General features: G+C 39.5%; 1 protein-coding gene across 1 annotated transcript in view; it reads left to right on the forward strand.

Moving 5' to 3' along the window:
• The window catches only part of MICU2 (mitochondrial calcium uptake 2), a 64469-nt gene extending 40975 nt beyond the window's left edge, over window positions 1–23494 (forward strand). Inside the window, exons 6-12 of the mRNA XM_083609216.1 lie at window positions 5254–5336; window positions 9876–9941; window positions 12623–12720; window positions 18854–19025; window positions 19468–19576; window positions 20155–20312; window positions 21521–23494. Of these exons, the coding sequence (XP_083465342.1) occupies window positions 5254–5336; window positions 9876–9941; window positions 12623–12720; window positions 18854–19025; window positions 19468–19576; window positions 20155–20312; window positions 21521–21625 (791 nt within the window). The 3' untranslated portion in view covers window positions 21626–23494. The remainder of the gene's footprint in view (window positions 1–5253; window positions 5337–9875; window positions 9942–12622; window positions 12721–18853; window positions 19026–19467; window positions 19577–20154; window positions 20313–21520) is intronic.
• Window positions 23495–23574: the final 80 nt, after the last annotated feature.

Here is a 23574-nt window from a genome sequence, read left to right on the forward strand (position 1 = left end):
TATCATATAATGCATACCCGAGGACCACTGGAATTGTATCACAAATGTTCTAGGATCTCTAGAGCAGGTATCTCATTTTTAATGACAACGTGTCCTCCTTCCTGCTTTAATTTTTTGTTTCACCTTTAATGTTAACTAATACTATTTGTCTTACCCATTTTGCTCACTATTCATTCAGGTAAGGTAAACAGATGAATTCCAGAACAGTCTGTGCGCTTACTGATTTTGATATTCACCCATATCACTTTACTACCTAGCCTTGTATTACAAAATGAAATACAGCAATTGAAGGATATTGAGTAGGAACTATTGTTGTAGGCATCTGTCTGTCTCAGGACAATGGAGTGCACCTTCGGGGGTAAAGTCAAATTGCTGCGTTAGCAACACCAGGGTGCAACCGTGGGCAGTGTGTATGGAGGTCCTGCGCTGCCCAGATGAGAAGCCCTCCCCCTGCCTCACTGGAAAGCAGAGCAATACATTTGGCACCAGCCTGGCTGCGGGAGTTGCTGGAAGGCCCACAAGGCAGGGGAGGTTTAGGATCAGAGTTTATCTTCTCCTAGATGGGCTTTCCAGGTTGACGAACCCCATCTTGTATAACCACATGAGTGGAAGTGTTACACATTACTGGGAAGAACCATGGAGATAGTTGCACACCAGTCTCCATGGTTCTGCAGCATATCCAGTCCTGTTTGTGAATGTGTGGCCGTTAGTCAGATAATTTGGACTATGAAACAGAAGGGCTGTCTAAAGCTCTTCTGACATGAAATATTGGTAGGTAGACGCTCCTTAGGGCTATTATTTTTAGGTTGGCTGAGACTCCAAGTTTGCAGTTTTAATTACTCTTGAGTCATGTTTTGAAGGTTACTGAACAGCTATAAAATCTAAGGATTTTGTTTTTGTTGGCTTTTGTAAAATGAAAGCTGAGATTCTGGAGAATCACTAAGTGGCCAAATCAAAATGAGGGAGAATTATGCAACCACATAAACATGTTTTACAAGGGTCTTTGTAAAGTGTCACTATAAAGCCGATACATATATGAAATATATTCCCTTTTTCCTTAATAGTACTGACCTTCTATATCTTGTATTAAGAAAGGAGTGCAAATCTGCCTCCTGTCATATCATACTAAGCCTTTATAAACCTCTTTTCCCAAAAACTGCAGTTATTTGTTTATTTATGTATTTATTAAAGTATTTGTAATCCAGATTTTCATAAAAGTATATTGAAGCGGTATACGACATACAAAGTTGTAATACGATCAGAGAAAGCATCTATAAAAATAACATTTAACGCATCAATAAATGCTGGTTGGTTAACAAGAGAAACTCATATTGCAGAGGACTATCTAAACAATACAGTTTTCAGAAGACGTCTCAAAGAAGGCAGGGATGGTTCCTTGCAAACTTAGTTTTCTACCATCTAAAAAAGAATGTCTTGCTTTTTCCAGTAAAGTGCCTTTTCCTGATAGATTTTGAGTAATATTTTTGTGAATAAACATCGCTTGTTTCAAAATGAGCGGTTATGGAAATGGTTATGACTAAATAGACAATGGGTAGTTTAAAACAGCTTTGAAAATGATGCCAGTTTTCACAGGTTACTTATGCAGCTGAATAATCAGGCTGCAGCAGAGGGAGAGCAGGGCCAGTCCGTTGACTCTGCTGAAAGGGCAGTCCCAATCTGGTTCTTTCTCTCCCTGAACTGTTTCCATTCCTGCTGGTCATTATAAGAACTACTGTTTAACTTTCAGAGCTGGTCTCCGATTATCTTCCTTCTCCTTCTCTCTCTTTCCCCCCTTTTTTGTCATGTGGATTGTATTTCTCTGAGCAGGAACTGACTTGCTTTTATTGATCATACATAAACTGGTTTGGGAGCATTCTTGGCTGATGAGCAGGGTACAGATTCTTCAAACAAAGAACACGAGGTTCGGTGTCGTCACGTTCGCTCTTGTGATTTTTCCAGGGTTGAAACCGGTAGCAGTTCTTTGACTTGCATGGTACCTCTCTGCCTCTTTCCCACTCCCTTAAGAAGAACTCCCTGACCTTGTGAGAGGCCGTGTGCATTCTTTCCATCTCTTTCAAGGCTAGGAAGACCCTGGGTTACATTAATTTAAAATATTATGTTAAAAATAGTTTTTAAAACTTGCAATTACAAAAAAAACACAATCACAAAAAACTGGGTGAGTTCTGAAAATATTTATCCCAGGTGTCAAGAGACGGGGTAAAGAGGTGCATCAGTGAAGATAGAATATTTCAAAAAAAGAATAGTAATCTGCTGGACAGAAATTCTTACTTAAGGCAAATTTAATTGTGTGGGGTGTTTTTGTTTTTCCCCCAATTTTTTGTATTAGTTTTCCAAATTTATAACAAACATATCCACAAACATAAAAAGAAAACATAAACAAACCAACAAACATATATCCTGACTGTAGAAATACCACTTTTGTTATCATTGTTAGGTAACTTCCTCGAATCCCCCTGGCTGAGTTTCCATATAAATCATTGTAGCAGTTTTCCAAAACTGATTTCACATAAAATTTACTTAGTCCATTAACATCTTTATTTCTTTTCATTTTGACTTTTGTATGGGGTGTTTTGCATGGACATCATGGACCAAGGAAGTCCACAAAAGCTGCACCTTCTTAATGTGCATTTATATTTGCCAGATAGAAACACTCCGGTTGCAGCACCAGTTTTCTCATGCAGCGATTTAGGAATAAAGCAGCCATCATTTGCCATTTAGCACCAACGTGTATTGAGTGCTGTTGGAACTTGTGCTATGAGGTCTCAAACGTTGCTGCGTTGAAGAAGTGGAAACCAAGGGGCATCAAAGCAAACTCTTTCCCACCCTTTTTCAAAGGACTGAATGATATTATTTCCTTGGTATTTCAAATTGATTGAATGTCAAACACAAAGGAGCCTCTGTCTGTGGTGGAAAATCCATTGCTCCTATTGTGTTAAGTTATCATATCCATCATTTTGAAAGAAAATGTCAGCAGGTGCTAGTATCTCCATCTTCATCTAACAGGTTTCCCATTTCAATTCGTTCTTGGTGCTTCGTAGCTCTCAAGTATATTTATGAAACCTTAGTTTATTAGAAGCTACTAGATTATTCAAAGCAGCTGCCGTGCTCTGCTTTTTATATCCACATCCCACAGAATCACCTCAGAATTACGTGAGGCTTTGGGCCTCACTTTTGAACTTGCTGTTTCTGTTTTCATAGTGGTTAAAAGGCAATCTTGCATGCCCAACACAGTTACAGTGAACAGGATTTTGGGAAGACTGCTTTGGACTCTCCCCAGCACCACCCAGTTGATACTATTCCTTTCCTTTTCGGAGTTAAGTAAGCTGTTCCAGTCAATAGCTAGCTTTTCTTTTTTATATTTTTTGCAGTCATTGGGAAATGGAAAGGTTCCTGCACTGTAGTAGGTCCTTGTTGTGGTTGGATTCCATTAGTATGAGGACCCTGTCTGCTCTCAGGAAGAGGTGTATCCCCAAAAGGCAGACTGCCCTACATCCACTAGAACAAGCAAGAATTTACTAGGAAGGGCAAAATTTGAGGCCCTGCTTCATTTCCCAGTAGAGGGGGATTAACACGTTCCCTACTCTGAAGGAAATGCTTAGCCACTGGACCTCATAGCTGAATAATTTTGTGGAAAGGTTAGTCTGGCCCTGCATTTACATCTACTGTAAGGTTACCAGATTTTTTTCACTGAATCCGGGGACACTTTTCAACTTCAGTGGATTTTGTATGGGGACTGATTTGTAAATCCGGGGACTGTCCCCAGGAACGGGGACGTCTGGTAACCTTAATCTACTGTATATTGCAAAAAGACCCGTTTTAGTATTTTGAGGAAGCCGGAGGTATTTTCCGTAGATAGCATCCAAAGGTAACTTCCACCAATAGTCATTGTGAGTGTCTGAAACTCACATGTTAGAGTTATTGTCTGTGTAATTAAAAGCAAGTGCATTGAGCTTTTCTTTGAACCTCAGTTATTTTATAAATACATACCATTGGGGTTGCATCATATCAGATAAGAGTGTCATCTTATGAGCCGTATGAGCAGCTTTAGCTCCTATGTATTACGCAGGGCTACCTTCTTATCAGCCTGTTGCAACAGATGGTATGCATCACTTTGGAATAAATCATTCTGCTTTTATTCTCCAGTGACATTATAGGCTACATTCACATTATTACTGACTCAAAGAATACTTAGTAAAATGTTTAGAACGAAGCATTCCACTAGGAAGAAATCAACTGTCTCTCAAATGGATTCCTCCTTCAAGGTTAGCACACTGTGACAGTGCTGTTTGAAATATATATTGATCATTCATGAACGATAGTTACCTGCTCAAAATTCTGGGGATTTGAAAGTCATCTAATCAAACTTCTTAAAAGAGACAGGATCCCTCACAAGCATTCCAAACACTTTATCAGGCACTTGAATAGTATGCAAGAAAGCTATAGCAACTATTTAGGATCAATTTAGGTATACAGGGCTGTGGTTTTTTAGGGCTTTCAAGGTCAGCCAAACACTTTGAATTGAGCTCGGAAACGTACTGAGAGCCAATATAGATCCTTTTAGATCTTTCCAAATCTTGTTTCTCTAGTTGTTGCTGCTTTGACATTGGCTCAGTTTAGAAATCCCATTTCTGATTTTTCAAACCATGGTTTGAAGATCCACTTTTTAATTAGCAACATGCTGGTTTGCCTAATTAGGACATCACCCACCATGCACCTCCCCTATAAACTGTTTTTAAGCTAGACTTCTTGGAGTGCAACAAAACCACTACCAGAAACTCTACCGGTTAACTTTAGTTTTAGTATTTATGTACTTCAGCCTAAATTGTTGGTTTTTTAAAATACTCTGTATTAAATACTCTGACATGCTCTGTATTCTTTATATTTGTATTTCCAGTGTTCTCTGTTTTGATGCTTTGAATGTTTGTTGTGAGCCGCTTTGGGCACAGCTCATTGTGGAAAAGCAGCATATAAGTAAAACCAACCAACCAATGAATCAATGCACTTCCACAATAGCAGAGATTGAATTGGTCAACTTTTCCTTTTTAAGTACACAGTGCCGCTCCACTAGCTTCACAACACCTTCGCACATGCTTATATAGTTAACTATGGATCCTCTGCCTTCATATGAAACTGGAAGCATCTGCCCATTTATGAGGAACTGGAGTAGCAGGGAAGCATTATCTTACATGTAAAATATTTCTGAATAAATCTGTATGCTATGATTCATTGCAGAACCACAGACTGGATTTCATATTGCTTTTAAAATGCTGGATGCAGACGGGAACGAACATTTAGAGAAAAAGGAATTTTTTAAGGTATGGATGACAGTATTTTCAACCCCCCCTTTTTAATTTATGGAATTACCATATAATTTAAAAATGAAAAGTGCAGTTGATCAAGACTGTTCCTTCCTCATCTGCTTTTTACACAAGAGATCATGTCTTCACTTGAACAACTGAGGAAATTAAAACCTTTTGCAACCCTTTTTCATTGAAGTTCTGAGTTAAATCGAGAACATTTTTTTAAAATCAGATTTCCTATTTTTACATTTGGATACAGGTGGCAATGAATGTATAGCGAACCTGCTGTTCCTTAACTAACATGGTTGATCAAGAACAGTGCTTTGGTGTCAAAAGCTAGGGTTAAGAGTTTATTTAATTTTAAAATTACGATTATTTATATATGTGGAATAGACGGATCTATATCTACCCATACAAGCAAAACTGCAGAAAATCCATCACTAGAGAGAGGCTTCCATTGTAGAAATGGAAAGAGAAGGTATATTTAGCCTTTTTATTATGAATACTATGAAATGCACACTTGAGGTCAAAGTCAAATGTGCAAGCCTTTTTAATTTGAATAGAAGATAATGTGTTTTGCTGTTGAGACCATCTGGAGAGGGGATGGAGCTACTTCAGTTTCAGTGCCAAAAAGAAATGCAGCCACTGTGCTGGAATTAACCCTTAGGGGACCTAACAGGCTTCCTGGCAGCAGAAGAAAATGGTGCCCTCTCTCCCTCCCAGGTTCAAATGAAGGTAGGGCAGATTATGGATGACTTGGAAGGAAAATCCTTGTATAGCCATGACTCCTTGCCTCACCTTACTAGCGCTTTTGCCATAGCTGTAAATGGCAGCTGCTAGTGCGTTGGCACATTTCTGTCACATGTCCCCCATTCCCTTGTTTCGTCATCTTTCAACAGTATTAAAGGTTGGGATAAATAGAGGAACTAATGCCCTATCCCCCCCCCCCCCAGCTTGCCTTGCCTGAACAAACAGACCACAGATGGGTGGTCTTGCTGCATGCACTGCTAGGAAAAGGGTCGCTGTGTTCAGTGTTGGGTTTCAGTGCGCATCAACTAATGACTGGACAGGGCCAGGTGCAAACTATTTAGGGGAAATAGTGCCATTTCAATCCTAACCTGCCAAAACGATCACCTGGTGTTGGCATGAGGAATCGGAGATGAGGGCTAAGGATGATAAAGCAGCAGGCTTTGGGAGCATCACATTATTCGAAGGGAAAGTTATGCGCTGCTTGTCTCCCAGTGATAAACATACTTTTAAAAGCACCTCTCCTAAGCAACTCTAAATCCTCTGCTTTCTATCTCTATCCGTGCTGTAACCGTAAATAATAAGTCCCTTGTTTTTTTATTTTTGCTGTCCATTTGAGGACTGGTGCTAACATCTCTGGAAGGTAGGTGAGCTTTGCAGTGTGCTGTGCTAAATCTCTTGCTAGAAACCCAGCCTCTGAAGAGATTTGTGAGTACATGTAATTACAAATGTTTCCCAAAGAGAGGTTGCTGCCAGGAGTCTGCTGAATGACTTGCTAGAGATTTATAGTAAGCTGCAAATGGATTTCTTTATTTGCTGGAGACCTTATTTTTGGATCTGAACTTGTTAAAGAATGGTATGACACGAAATTGTCAGGTCATACTTGGATCATTAAAAAAATGCATAAGCAAAACAAAACTAGTGCTTTGTGAGCATGTAAGTATTTCACATGCAGTCTTAATGCACCTTATGAAACTGTCTTATATGGAGTCTAACAATTGGTTCGCCTAGCACAGTTCTTACTCCGAATGGCAGCTGCAGTCAAAGGTCTCCAGGCCCTTCCCTGCTTTACCGCCTGAGACCCCTTAGCTAGGAGTGCCAGTGTGGTGTAGTGGTTAAGAGCGGTAGACTCGTAATCTGGGGAACTGGGTTCGCGTCTCTGCTCCTCCACATGCAGCTGCTGGGTGACCTTGGGCTAGTCACACTTCTTTGAAGTCTCTCAGCCCCACTCACCTCACAGAGTGTTTGTTGTGGGGGAGGAAGGGAAAGGAGAATGTGAGCCGCTTTGAGATTCCTTCGGGTAGTGATAAAGCGGGATATCAAATCCAAACTCTTCTTCTTCTAGACTTGGGACATTCTGCATGAGCAAAGCATATGAGCTGCCATTGAGCCTTGTAGATCATGTCAGTATTATTATAGCACCTTTCAAGTGCGAAAGGTGAGATGGAGAGAACAAAGCTTCGCAAACTCATGGCTGAAGCAAGGTTTGGACCAGAGACTAATAGCCCAAGTATTATGCCCATTTAAAAACTTGACTTCCGTGTTAGAAGGAATTACTTCTTTAAAATGGCCTCCAAAGGCTTACGTGTTCTTACTCTGCTTTGGTCCCATTTTTATGTATTTCTGTTCATATTTCATGATTTCTGAAAACTTAGCAGTCAGAAGTCAGTCCTTCCCCTCCCAACCTCTTCCTGCATTTCCCTTGAAAAGCGTTTCCCCGAGAGTTGGAGGCCCTCCTGAACAGCATGGCCAGTTCTGTTGGCATTTGAAATATGAGTAGGACATATGAAATACCCAAAATTGGAGAGAAGGGAGGAGAAAGATTGGTTGCAGCAGAGAATTCCATTCATGCAACCTGCTCGTGGTTATTCAGCCAGAAAGCTTGTACCAGAAATGATGAGTGTGTTTATCCCCACTACGGCATACCCATTTCTCCAAAAAAAAAACTAAAGAAAATGCCCACAACACTGAACAGGTTGGGGAAAAGTAGGCAAACTATCCCCATCCCCACTAACTCTCCTGGCCTATCACCCACTATTTCAACACGCAGCACAAAACCGCCAGATAAAAACCTGGCAAGCCAAAGGCCTACACTGTCTAAAAGACTTCTACAAAAACAACAAACCCTTACCAATACAAGAAATACAAGACAAACTATGGGACACCCAAATACCTTGGCTAACGCACCATTAACTACATGCCTTCTTAAACAATCCAGCAGTAAAATCAGCAGCCACTAGGCCCTTGACCACCTTCAAAAACCTTCTGACAGCAGAGGGACATGGCAAAGGGATGGTATCCACAATATACAAAATACTGCTCCAAAATCCCACAACCCCCCTTGACGCAATTAAAGAACAATGGGAGCCCAACATAGGCTATGAAATTAACCCTACCCAATGGATTAGAATGTGGTCTAAACCTCCCTTTAAGTCCATATCAGCCAAAAAGAAAGGAACTTACTCTGAAACTCACCTACAGGTGGTACTTAACGCCATGGAAACTGGTGCTGATACACCCAGGAACCTCACTAAGATGTTGGAGAGGCTGCACTTCCACAGGCACATACCTCCACATGTAGGAGGAATGCCCTAAAATCCAACCCTTCTGGACACCAGTCCTACAAGAGATATGCAAAATAATTAAACAGGTATTAGAACTCACCCCAGAACTGGTCCTACTGAGCATCTTTCAAGATCGTTATGACCACTCACATCATACAGAGCTTATAACCCATCTACTCTCAGCGGCCAGAAGCCTCATAGCCAGACGATGGAGAGACCTGTCAGTAGTAAACATGGACCAGTGGTATCAAATTGTATGGGAAATGGCCTTACTAGAAAAGCTAACCAATAAACCGAAACTGACATGGGGACAAATAGAAGAGGATGCCTTTACCCCAGTATGGATCCCCTTTATCACATACACAGCCCGACAAGACAATGACAAGAGTCCACCGACAGCATATGAATAAATCTTGCTTACCTGACCCAACAAGCACCTCCCCCAAATGCAAACAAACCCCACTGCAGACAACCATAGAAAACCAACCACACCTTGCCCCCAATACCTCTCACTACCAAGGAAATGTAATAAATGAATAGAAAGAGAACCTACCCAGTTGATGCTGACACAAAACCCCACATGTACACTATATAAAAGAATATGTCTCACTACCCCACCCTCCCCTCCTCCCTCTCTCCTCTTCTTCCTCAACCGTATACAGTAGTACCTCCATTTATGTAACCCTCTGATTACGTAAACTTCGGAATGCGAAAGTGGCTAACCTGGAAGTATTTGACTGGGTTTTGCCATGTGCACATGTGCAGAAACGGTCCTCTGGTTGCGAAAACCTTTGGATCTGGCCGGACCTTCGGAACGGATCCCGTCTGCAACCAGAGATACCACTGTACTTTACTCAGCACTAATGTCTCACAACAAATGTAACTGATTTGTAAGAAAAACTGTACAACCTAAAAAAAGAGACAAGGCATGTACGTTTGTAAACCAAGAAAATCTAAAAGAAAAAGAAAAAGAAATGATGAGTGTGATCTTTAATGCTTGAAAATTGTGTGTCGACCATTCATTTCACATGTTACCAGATTCCTCAATGAAAGGCACTGGATAAATGTGAAAGTTCCATCACATGTGATGAATGTGTATAAAGGCTTTGCATTCAAGGTACCTGTGCAGAGAATTTTTCCGTTTGTGTATGGTAAATAGTACTGAGAAAGAAGCTATCTGTTAAAAGTGCCTTGGTATGAAAAACAAGATAGTAAATGGAAATATATATCACTTTTGTTTTAGCTGCAGAAAATAATTGGGACGCAAGATGAGCTTAAAACAGCTTTAGGAGATGAAACACTATCTCAGGTAGGTCTTCAGAGAGTGTGATTTTCTTTCTAGCAGGTTGTTCTGGCACTAATGCACTGTTATCTTTTAAACATTATTCCTTTCACAGCTTGTAGCTGATTGCATCCATGTCAGCTCTGATGCTTCATTAAATGAAGGTATCTGATCAGTTGACCTTGCTTTTTGTGTGTTCTTTACTAAAATAATTCCAATTGAAAAATTGAAAAAGAATTCATTTATTTAATATGTAGTCACGTCATTTTTGAATTCATAATAAAGGGAGACTTTTAGTATTATACTTAGCTGACTTGATCAAAGAACAATAAATGCACTTTCAGGTCAGTTTGGGACCCCTACTTCTCAAGTTAAAATTAATCTTTCAGACCCTGCCAATAAAGTACTAAACATTAAAATACTAACTAGAGTCAAAAAGCTTATTCTACTCTTCAACCCCACATCCAAGACCATCTCTGCCATATATTTCAAAATCAGAATACAAATAAATACTTTGCTTGGCCTTATATGGACAAATAAAAATCTTAAGACTATAGAGGAGAAGCTCAGTTTAATTGACTATTTTTTGAGAATTTAAAGTAAATTCCAAAGGAAATATTTGTTTTTTTTTAATCATTAATAGTCTTGGACATCATGATCTAAGCTTTACTCATAGCTTAGGACAATTTGATTTATGGAAGAAATGCAAGACCTATTGATAGAAACATCTAGTATTAAATTTTAAAAATAAATGGTCTTAACTGTTGTTATTTTACTCTGTATAATATGCTGTTTTATATGTCATGTTGGAAGCTATCCTAAGAATACTACATAACAAAGTCTGGTCTAAAAGAAATAAAATTAAAAGATAAATGGAATGGGGCTAATGTTTGATGGCTAGAAGACTTTCAAGTCATATTTTTCTTATGCATAAATAACCTGAGTGAAAGAAAGCAATGGAATTTGAAATAACAATGAATAACAATCATTTATTGTCCACACTTCTTTTACAATACAAATGAGAAGTGGAACAGGTAAAAGAATTTGATTCATTTGGCTTGAGGCAATGGTTTGTATCCAGTGCTGTCTGTTCAATGAGCGGAATGAACATCTGCTCATGCAATGGGACCTTTCCCTCCTCTCCTTGCTGCCCCCCCATGTGCCCACAAAAACTGCTGCAGGGCATAGGAGCCAAATCCTAGGGGCCAAGGTCTCTTCAGCACCCCCAATATATTTGAGGGGGCCAGGAACTCCCCAAACTTGATGAACATTGGCATTCAAATGGTGTGCGTGCACCACAACTTGTGATTGATGACATGGAGTGGGGCTTACCTGCCCCTCCCCATATTATATTCAGATTGGCACCCCTGCTCTGGGGGGTTGGGGGACACTGGAGCAGATTTGAGGAGCATGCGGTGGGGGTGGGGAGGAAGGAAGGAAGGACCATTGCTCAACTGGCACTTACGCAACTTTAGAAGTCAGCCATCGGACCTACTATTGAAATATCAGTTATAAAATATGATAATTAAGCATTCAGTTTTCCTCAAATACTGATATTTGGGAGAATTTCTTTAAAATGGTCACAAACTGGTATATTACAGCTTTAAGGTTTCATAAAATAAATGATATAACAACTCAACAACGGTTTGAGAACCATCACCCTCACTTTTTTTGTCGGTCAATTGAAGCCATTCCCGGGGTGTGGCTGGTCTTCATGCTAACACCTTCTAGGAGCATAATATGTCCCCCACCAGAGATACTGCCCCTCTCAGAACACCCCATAGACCCCATAAAATTATGCCATAATAATTATTTATCTCATTATATGAGTGCAGGAAAATATTGTTTTTTAATCTTAGGAAGTTTATTTTCCTATATCCCCTGCAAAATCTTGTTTTCTTTCTAGTTTGGATTATCTTGTTGTGTATCTTTTTTTCTCTCAAGTACTGTGTTAACATAAAAAACATAGTGGCAGTATTCTATAATTAGCGATTTATGAAGTTACATTATTGTTAGGTTTGCATAAGTATGTAAGTTTTTGTTGGTATTTTAAAATGTGCAGTATTTCTATTTAGTTTTTATTTTTAAAAATACTGTAAAATACAGCACACATACTGAAAAATTTTTGGGTGGCTTAGAGATGGCTCATGTTACTTCATTTAGTGAAAAGTGTCATGGAACAAATGAAGAGTGCTACCTGAACTATAAAATGTGTTGTCATGTGTGCAGCAAGCATGAAATACACTGAACTAATGCAACTAGTTGATTATACTGAAAGCTAAATAACCATTAGTATTTAATCTTATGAATAGATGGCTGTCTTTCATCTTGCCTCTTCAGCAGAGTAAAATACACACTGGCTATTTAGATGTCACAAGAACATTACATTGAAATCCCCATAGACTCCACATTGCTTAGTGTGTTGTTGTGTTCAAAGAAATGAGACTTAGGCTAAGTGGTGAAAGAAACACATAATCTAAAAATATTGTATTTTGTGTCTGTGGCTTTAGCCTTTCAAAGGGATGGAATAGCTGAGCTATGTGAAATACATTATTTGTTTTCTACAGGCCTTTTTTCCATAAGGAAAAATTCAAATATACAGCATTTGTAGAATTATTTAATCATTAATGGGAAATGTAGATCTTGAGCCTATGCAGAGCTTTAACACAAGAGGTATTCTGACAAAGTACTGATGTGCATTTTTTCAGGAGCCAGAATCAGAAGACCCTGATATTAATACCATGTTACTGGTCCACTTCTTTGGAAGAGGAGGAAAAAAGAAGCTTCATTACTGTGAATTTCACAGGTAGCATCAAAAAAAGATAGTAATTAACGCTTCGGTTGTCATCTTGGTTTGCTCTGTGTTGTGAGTTTTTCAGATCAATCTGTCTATCAGATACTACAATTCACTATTTTGGCTTGTCTTAGTATTTTAACTCAAAGAGATCCCAAATAACTTTTCATATTTAGTAGCACACCATGGGAATTGCATCAGCCATCTTGTCCACATCCCATCGAGTCTCTGGACTCCTTTGGGAGGAAGGACAGGGTATACATTGAAAACAACAACAACAACATGTATATGCCTTCACCCACATTTGCCAGGAGGTTATGATCACACTTCTAGCTGTGACACCATGGAGGAAACCCTCAACCAACCACAGTCCCCAGGATTCCATGGGGATTATTACCATGTGCGCTGCAGTTTTGTGTGGCTCATGCTGAGGTCACAATATCACTTGACAGACTGCATACTGCTTATCTCTACTGCAAAAAAAATATTAAATCACTTTGTAAAGGTTGATGACACCTAAATGTATTGTAGAACAAAAAACTGCAGTTTACCCAATCTCTCCATTGTTAGGATAGAAAAACTGGGCAAACCATATTTTTTGTTCTACAGTTAAGCGTTCAGAAATGAGTAATTGTAGACTAATGCATAATGAGTTTCATTACCCTCTATAAAGTGTTTGGGTTGTTTTTTTTGCAACAGAGGCACCTCAGGTGAGAAACCTACCTTTTGTGAGATTTACTCTGTGGCTATAAAAGCTTGGGTTGCTCTTCCCACAGCAGCCTGCTTGGCCTAATCTTGTTGCTGAGGGTGAGAGTCAACATCACCATCACATGTGACAGGATTTTACTTTGTTCCCAGAGCTCTGCATGCTCCTCCCACATCTACTCTGCAGTCTTTCATAGCAGATCTTGGAAGTGCACATGGGGGAGGAAGGGGAAATATTTGTGTAATCAGAAATTGCTTGAGCAAGTAAGACACCATCATTGGATATCGCCCTAAATGTTTAGTGAGACCATTGATGTTTAGCTATTGATGAAGTCTTTGACTCCTTTTATTCTTGTTAGTCTTTTATGCAGAATGTCACCGTGTTACAAACTGCTTCCAATACTTGTATTTTGTGTTGCACACTGCTTGGTGTATTCTTTGTGTAGAAAGCCAGTACTGAAATGTGATAGGTTTTGGAAATATGGAAAGCCAACTAAATATGAAACCTTGACTGCATGAAATCCAATCTTAATCAACCCATAGCTACCACTGGCATTACTAATATTGGAAAGCCTTTTAAAGCGATGTTTAAAAGCACATTAAAACTTTGCATCCATTGAAAGTCTAGGCTGATGTTTAAGTAAAAATATCCTAGTTACTTAAACTTGTATGCTAACTCAACTCAGTCCTTTTATTTGCAGAATCATCTGCAAATCAAGTCTGTCTACTTTAACTCTATTTAAGAAACTCCCTCAAGGCCACTTCACATATTAGTTGTCATTCATAGGAGTTCTTCTATAAATCACTGCTCTCCTGGAAAACACAGCTTGGGAGGTATTTCTACCTATATTGGCTCAGGAGTTCAACTAAAAATTGTGAATACACACACAGTGAACTGAAGCAACATCATAAAGAAGAGTGGGCCGCAATTCCTCCACAAGGATGTGAGAGACTGATAAAGTCATATAGAAAACGATTACAGTGGTACCTCTGGTTCCGAACTTAATTTGTTCTGGAGGTCCATTCTTAACCTGAAACTGTTCTTAACCTGAAGCACCACTTTAGCTAATGGAGCCTCCCACTGCTGCCGCGCCGCTGCTGCGTGATTTCTGTTCTCATCCTGAAGCAAAGTTCTTAACCCAAGGTACTATTTCTGGGTTAGTGGAGTCTGTAACCTGAAGCGTATGTAACCTGAAGCATATGTAACCCGAGGTACCACTGTATTACCCTCCAGCTAACGTTCGGTTTCCGCCCCCCTCCCCAACAGACCAGCATGGTTTTCTGCAATTTGTCTCCTCTCAGCCAAGCCAAGAATGGAGAGGTGTTTCAAATGCTGTGCAAAACGTTTCCTCCCACTGATTTCAGGTGCACACCAACCTTCAAATAAACAAGCCTTTGAAGTTCTTAAACATATTGAGAATTCTGTTGAGTTAGCACTCCCTCTGCTCCCTTTTCTCTACAGTAGGGGTTGTTAACAAAGCAAAGGCCAGAGTGCACCCGTAAAAGCTTGTTTGCATTTATAGTGCGAACTGGAATGTCTCAGGTAATTAGATAAAATCCTGCATTGACCCAATGAGGCATAACACTGATAATACTGTGTACCTACTACATTCAGCAAATGTAGGTTTAAGACCTTTGCCTACCACACAGATAGAATAATCAAAATTGGACTCCCACATCTTGCTCTTAAAGCTGTTGGGTAAGTGTCGGGTTTAATACAGGTAATTTTTCAACAATGGCATTTATTTTTCATGCACTTGGAATGCGTCTCCTTATCACTATCCGTATAGGCCCACTCCATCTGCATTGTGACCTGACAGTAAAGTTTGTTTTAATGCATAGGAAGGTGAATGAAAGGATCAGCGTCTTTAAAAAAAAAAAAAAAAAGCGCAGTGGAGATATCACTTTTCACATTATTTTATTTGCAAGTAACTCAAGCACATCATTTCTGTGTTTCTATTGTTCGGGGAAAATGTGATTTCTATCTGATGGCTTTTCACAACATTTCTACCTCACATGGGAAGCCATTGTTGGCTTTCTGATCAAAGTGCCATGATGTTTTTACAAGAGATGACTGATGAGCTGTACAGACATAGATCATTGTCAAAGGCAGGGGGGAAATGATGGTAAATGCTTTTATCATTTTCCAAGTTCTTGTTAGAAAGGCTTTCCATTGATCAGCGGAGTAGCTAGAGAAAGCAGGAGTGATTACATTTGATTAGGCTGCTTCAGATATAGTTACCTGTGTAATTTACGTTCCTTAAAATTGGGGCGGGGGTTCATTCATAAAGCTTAATGGTGTTTACCTGTGATTAGTAGGTGAGTTATCCCCCCCCCCCAAAGAAAAAAGCAGGAACAAAACTTTTATTATTTATTCTCTCACTTCCCAGAGTGATTGGTTGTTGCTTTGCAACACTTAGCTCAAGGCTGCTGTGCTTTATTTCCTGCCTTGCAGAATCCACTTTTTAAACTAAGCCACATGGCAAGTTGCTTCTGTGTATTGAGTGTGGTTCCCCCTCCCTCACTCTCCATACCGTTCCTGTTTTCCTTTTTAACCATTTACAGTAGCAAATTGCTTGATCTGCATGCTTAACATCTGCACACCAGTGGTATACAGTATACTATCTGTCAAACTAGCTTCAAGTTCTAACTAGCTTTGAGCCTTCATAGTGGGACCTTAGTCCATTTGCTTGCTGAGTTCAGGGCCAGGCCTAGCTGGCAGGGAATTGATAAGAGATTATTGATACTGTTTGAACCTTCTAGAGTTATTGTTCCAGCTTTTGGTCAGAATTAACTAGCGCAACCGACATTCTCCTCTGAAGTCTCTGAATACTTATTTTTAAATACTGCACTTCTGTGCAGATTTTGGCTTCCTCCTTGTTAGTATTATTCAAACAGTACAAAAGGATTCGAAAACTTTCTTTGTGAATTAGCTGGTTTCTGCACTTCCGCAACAGCTGCAGCAGAGGCGTGCCAGAAAAGTAGCTGGGGCTTTAAAATATTTTTTTAGAACACGTCTTTCCATTTCATAGGCCTGCCAGGCAGCTTACAACAGTGGACTGATTAAATCCAGACTTCTAAACCATCAAAAAAGCAAATAAAGTAGAATGTAATTTATTATATTAACAGAGAAGATAGCATGGAAAAACAAAAGAAATCATCACCACCCCAAACCCAGCTGAAGGCCATTAGCCGAAAGCTGGCCTTATGGGCTTCATGGGAGATAGTATTCCATAGACAAGGTGCCATGACCAAAAAGGCCTTGCTCCCAATTGGTACAAATCCCCCAAAGGAAGGCTTTGGGCCACCTAAAAATGTTACGTACCACAGTGTTCATATGAGGGAAGGCATTGTATTCAATATACCTGTTCCCACTGTCTGTGCTAACTTTATTAAAATGATGATTTAGTGAAAATCCAGCTCTAATTTATCTTTTCATAGTCTCTTAGTTAGGGTCTGTTTGTATATTATTGTCCCCAGGGGATTCTTTCCAGGTTTACGTTTTCCTTTCCTTCCCTCAGCTCACCCAATAAATATCTCCCTTATTGTTGCTTTAAGTAGGAATTAAATTAAGTTGGTTCCAAATTCCTGGTGGAAGAATCAACACACCCACTTGAAAGGCTTCGGATACTGCCAAGCAAACCATATTCTGTAGCTGATAATTGTCTTGGTGATTTAAAATGTGCATTTTTTTATTTTAAAAAATTGTCCCAAGCTTTTGTAAACTTTGGCTTTTAACAATGTGAGTCTTTTGGGGTGGGGTGAAGTTTTCAGGTGTGACTCTCTTTGGAAGTGGAGTTAGAAGCACTAGATCGGATCCAGGCTCAGTTATTTGAACTTTGACCCCATTGAAATCATTGGTTTGTATCCTGACTAATCCTCTCCAAATGGGTTGGCTCCTTCTTTTCTCAAAGGCTACCGGGGTTGAACAGAGGATCTCGGGGATGACACAACATTTTTGGCTGATCTCCCAAACCCTCTCCTCTGCTCATATGGTACTCCAAATTGTCTCTCCCACACGCCAGAGCAATATTTTCAAGGGTGTACAGAGGGAAGGGGATTTCGGCAAAAGTCATCTCCTACCCTTATCCTTCTAGACTATGGGCGGTTGCATCTTCAGGCAGACCAGACCCTAATCTCCATCACCCCATGCAGGCCAACTTTAACCAGTGGGTGGGACCACCCACCTGTCAATCACCTGATGTCATTGTGACATCAAGTGACTGAAACCCCAAAGAAGTCACTGTAACTGCCAGTCACCATTATTCTTATGTTCTCTTTATTTATCGGGATGAGGAAAGGCAAAGGTTTTGATCAGTTTTCCTACAGATAAGGTCTTCCATCTCTTCTTCCCCTTGTCCCGCCTTAGTAACATAGAGAAATAAATAAGATTTCCCCCACCCAATGAATATTTGGATCCCATCAGTTGTCAAGGGAAAAAACAACTATCTGACTTTTAGAAGACATCTGAAGGCAGCACTGTTTAGAAAAGTTTTTAATGTCTGGTGTTTTATTGCTTTATTATTATTATTATTATTATTATTATTATTATTATTATCATTAATTCTGTTGGGAGCTGCCCAGAGTGGCGGGGAAAACCCAGCCAGATGGGCAGGATGTAAATTATTATTATTATTATTATTAATAATAATAGTAATAATTGCTGTTACATAAATTTTTTTTGTAACGTTCTCAAATACTTGTGGACTACTTTATATCAAAGTAAAGGATTTTTGAGGCAGAGCACTTGGGCAATAATTGTTACTGCTATTTGTGCCTAATCAATCATTATTCCTTTTTAAGACTGTTGGAGCACCTTTCGTTCCCCTATTCTGTTTGTTTACAGCTTTCCTCAAATCCTCTCAATTTTAAAGCTATGTGAGTCTTTTTTGTTGTTCCATTTTCTGTCTAGTTGGCTGCTGATACAAGTTTTATGCCACTTGCATGTTTAAATATCCTTTCCCACTCAGGTAACAGTTATGCATATGTGTAGCAGCAATTTTTTTGCAGCACACAGCTTGCTGCTACAACATTCATAAACGTACATAGATTCAGAGTGCTCCCTACTGGTAGAACTGCTAAAAGACAACATTACAAAATTGGAAAGGTTAAAACTACATTATGTACTGAAAGTATATATTTATCTCACAATGAGCAACTTAAATCATCTCCGCTTACTGAGTTATGGAAGTTCCTGCTATTGAGACCTCGAAGCCAACAATTTGTGTGTTGTGTTTTCTACCTGATTAGTTTTTGGAAAATTAAGGTGAGACATTTTCACTGCATAATAGCTGTGAGAGAAAACAGTGAACCTCAAGGCGATCTTGCTTATGTGTAGTGTTTGAGTTCCTTATAAACGTGAAAGCATTATCTTTACTATAAGAAATGGTTCGTATTCTCTGCTTATGAAAGGAATTAAGTTGCAACTATTGTTTGTTAGATTTATGCAGGATTTACAAACAGAGGTGCAAGAGATGGAATTCATCCAATTTTCCAAAGGTCTAGCCTTCATGAGAAAAGAGGATTTTGTAGAGTGGTTGCTGTATTTTACTGAGCAAGAGAACAATGAAATTTACTGGCAAAATGTGAAGGAAAGAATCCAAGCAGGAGAGGTGCGTATGGAGTATCTAAACCCAATGGCTTTTTTCTGGTGTAATTGAATAACATTCTTCCTAAATCTAAAGTATAGCAAAGGCATTCATTTTTACTTGTTTTGTTGTTCCAATCTTTACCATCTTTACTTCGTAATTTTTATTACATTTATAGGTTACCTTTCCTCCAAGGAGTTCAATGATGTCAATGCTTCTCAGTCTCCCCATTTTATCCTCGCAAAAACCCTGGGATGTATGTAGGCTAGGTTTAGAGACAGTGACTGGCCCAAGGTCGCCCAGTGAGCTTCATGACTATGTAGAGCCTCGATCCCTGGTCTCCCAAGTCTTAGTCCAGCACTCTATCCATTACACCACAACTTTATAATAAAATTAAATGCCTTAAGAAAATGCTTAGTTTTGAATCACCTAAAAATAAATTAAGTAGGTCTATTTGGTATTTCAGAGTATCAGTTTGGAGGAATTTAAGACTTTCTGCCAGTTTACAAACCGCCTAGAAGATTTTTCAATTGCCTTGAAAATGTTCACGGTGGCCAGCCGCCCTGTCAAACGAGGTAAGAAGTACATAATTTTGCACATCAGAATGTTAAGCAAGAAAATACACTTTGCAAGTGACTTCTGAAAATGTGTGCTATAAACCTGTGTCATGTGGTGTTTTCTCCTTTTATAAAAGGATTCTGAGTCCCTTTCAGTTCCTTGCTACTTGTTTTGGACAACCAGTTGAAGATTACGGATCGCTATTTACTGGTGGCTGGGAGAAGCGGCAGTAGGAATTTTTCCTGGCATTTACTCCTCCTTTGTCAGCTGGGAGACGCTACAGCTGATCACCAGCCACAACTGCTGCCTGCACTTGCAACTGAAAGATGGCAGCTTGCTGTCTTCTTCCATTCTTCAAGACAAGAAGTAGTGATTAGATCCCATTAAGAAGCTGAAAAAATAATATTAAGGACTTAGCATGCAATGTTTTGATTGTTTATTTGACCACACAATTCAAATTATGTTTGTGCACTCAGAAGGAATAGTTTGTTAAATTTATAGATCTTTCCACTATTCAGTTCCATAAACTGATCTATAATCTTCCTAGTTATTTTACTTTTTAATGGTAATGTATGGTGTGTTGTGCTTTTATTAGCCGAGTTCAAGAGAGCTGTGAAAGCTGTTACAGGACAGGAACTCTCAGAAAATGTTTTGGACACCGTCTTCAAGATCTTTGATTTGGATGGAGACAATTGCCTCAGCCATGCAGAATTCCTTGGAGTCCTAAAAAACAGGATGCATCGAGGCTTAAGGGTAATGAAGCCTTATTCCTAAAATAGAATGTTTAATGGAGTAACTGTTTTTAATCAGTCAAGGTGCCAGCATATAGACCATATAATCCTAGTGGGAGCAGTTTGTGAAAATAGGTAATTGTGGAAATTTTACAGGGCTACTCCTTTTAAGGTGGAATTAAAAACAAAGAGTTTTCTTATTAAGATGAACTTTTTATGGAACAGTTAGCTAGCCTATTAAGTTGTTTGCTTCTGATGTATGCTCATTAGACTTCATTGAACATCCAGTTGATGACGGGAGGCACAAACCATCTATCTCTATACCAACATATAACACACATCTACCAGATTAGCCACTATCATTCAGTCCTAGCACAAGCAGAGACCAAGAGTGAGAAAGTGCTCCAAGCCAGAGACTCCAATAAGCCAAAAGCTTAGATTAGTAACACCCAGATGGCTCAACAATAAGGTGTGACAGACCCCACAGGAGAAGACCAAAATATGCCCATCTGCTTTGTGAGAACTTTTTTCTAGCTTCAGAGAGGTCTCTCTCTTAGACCCTAAAATTTAAACCCACACATACAGTGAAAACCTATCAAGGGAACTGATAACCAGATTGAAATCTACCCAGCATAACACTTGATGTAGAATAACGTTGTTGTTAAATTTGTATACTGCCCTTCATCTGTAGATCTCAGGGCGGTTCACAACATAAAAATACAAGATAAAAAGAACAGAATATCCCCAGAACAGGGGATGAGAGAACGTTTCATTGCACAAGAGCAAATATTTACACTGATCGGATGAGTTAGTCGGCTACTGTCCTTTAATAATTATGTTAGGGATTTTATCCCCAACTCCATGGAAGTTAGCATCCAGGTTTCTAATGGCCATAATGGATCAAGGTTAATGGGGCAAGTCTAAATAACTTGATCGTCTCTTCAATCGTCTATTTGCTGTCCTTTATATACTGCTTCTGTGAGTGTACTCGAAGTGTGATACAAATGAAAAAGGGGATTGGGGAGGAACACAAAAATAAGCAGATGAAGTACTCTTGTTCCTAGCTGCTCATAATGACTAGCTGGAATGGCCACTCCAGAGACAGCTCTTGGTGGGGAAGGACCAAATGTCATTGGGTTTCATCCAAGTCATTGCCATAGCCAGCTAAAAAAAAAGAAACTTAAATGCAGTGTGGTAATTAATGTTATTTTTTATTAAAAACAAAAACAGGTGCCTCAGCAGCAAGGAGTTCCAGGTTACTGGAAATGTGTGAAAAGGGAGAGCATTAAAGGAGCAAAAGAAGTCTGGAAACAAACTGGGAAAAGTCCCTTCTAGAAAAAAAGAGCATCATTTTACAACTATAAATGTCTGGGTTTGCTTTTGGTGTATGTTTGTTTACATAATGGCTATATTTGATAGAATAGAATATCTTTATACAATTGAGTGTTGAACAAATTTATTTTCTCATCATTATGCTACAGTATTTATCAGTATAATCAACATTGATGGGGGACTATTACAATTTCCAGATTTCATAAGGTGTTTTAATTCCTAATAGTACTGAAGTTCTAAAAAATGGATCAAAATCCCTGAATTGATCAGTCTGCCTGGAATTTAGTAGAAATTTCTCATTTTGCTTATGTTTCATAAGAAAAGCACGTCTTGTTAACTGGGCTGAAAGACCTAAAAGGATATCCTGTGAACAGAAAGAAGAAAAGCCCAAAACCTACAACTCCAGAATGAATTTTATAAAGCAACAATCATTTTAAAACTACAATCCTCAGCTGCTTCACAGATTTCACTATTTCTGAACAATTACTGGACTGAAACTTTGTATATTCCTGTATATTTTTCTTCTAATTTATACAAATATATTTTTGACTATTCTGTTTGCAGTATGCTTTGCATCTCTCACTCCAGCCTGGAAATAGGAACATGTTTACATAAACTGGAAGATTGTAAATGGTGTGAATTTGTATAGACAAAAAGTTGCATGCAGTCAAGAAATGGGTGGAAAATAAAGTGTCTTTTGGTAGATATAAATGAAATAGCTTCTGGCCATCCTTGACACTGAGCTTGGCAATTACCTTTTCTCTATGGGCTTGCTATGTCCATAGTGGTTCAGCTTTGCAGAGCAGTGAGCGTCTTGATTGTTTCAGGAGAAAAGAGATTGAAATTGGGAGGGGGAGTTAACTAGACCTCTAACTTTAATATAACTAGAAATGGGAGGGAAGTTAACTTGAATACAAATAAGAAACAGTGCAATGCCAGTCTGTAATTTAGACACCAGCAGCCTCTGGGCCAAATCCAGTCTGCTGGGGACAGGGCTGTTGCCATGTTTGAGGCAAGGATCTCTCTAACCCCCACCACCATGGTCTCTCCCCCTCGCCTGGAAATGAAGGCAGGGATGGCTGTAGCCACTTCCTTCGCTGCTTTGAGCACCCGGCTGATCGCAGCTTCCCCATCCCTCCTGCTTGCCTTCCCTGGTAGTGTGGCCTGATGGTGGGTGGAGATGGAGAACAGCACTGAGCCTGCCACTGAGCAGAGAAGTGCTGTTTCTGTTGATTACTTATGTTACACAGTTTTAAAAACCAATAAAGCATATATATACAAAAAGAAGAAGTGCTGGGTGAAGGAGCTGTCAACATCTTCATTAATCCAGAAGGGCAAGGCATTCTGGTGCAATAAAGATGGCAGCAGCTGCAGCTACTGTTCTCTGCTGAGCACTGGGCCAGAGCAAAAGTGAAGAACAGAGATGACAGCCCCTGCCCCAGTGGTTCTTCTGAGACCCTTGGGCCCAAGCAGTAGCTCTATCATCCCAGTTGGTCGGTATCGGACAGCCCCAAAAGCAAGTGGTCTATTGTAGTCGTGGCAACAGGGCTTGCTGGCAGTCAGAGTCCTAGCCTCTTATGCTATCCTTCTAATGGCCTTCATGTAAAACTACTGTGTTGAAAGTAAAAGGCGATGTTTCTGTGCTGGAGAGGAGAGGGCTAGATTCTGGGTGGGTGCATGCATGCACTTGCGTATACATCTGCATGTGTGTTTTGTGTGAGGGTATATGCATGAGTGTGAATGAGAGGGAGAGAGTGCTGTGTGATTATGTCTTCGGTGTATGCATGCCTAGACTGACCATATCCAACGCTGGCATGTGGTCCTCAGACTACAAAAGCTTGGCCACCCCTTTAATAAATTGAGCAAACATAATTGTGTCTGTTGTTTGCTATTGTACTTTCCTAGTGGAAATGATTGACACAGTGCTGTGTATATTTATGGCACAGTAATTT

This window comes from Podarcis filfolensis, assembly GCF_964270895.1.
Source record: "Podarcis filfolensis genome assembly, chromosome: 4".
Taxonomy (NCBI): domain Eukaryota; kingdom Metazoa; phylum Chordata; class Lepidosauria; order Squamata; family Lacertidae; genus Podarcis; species Podarcis filfolensis.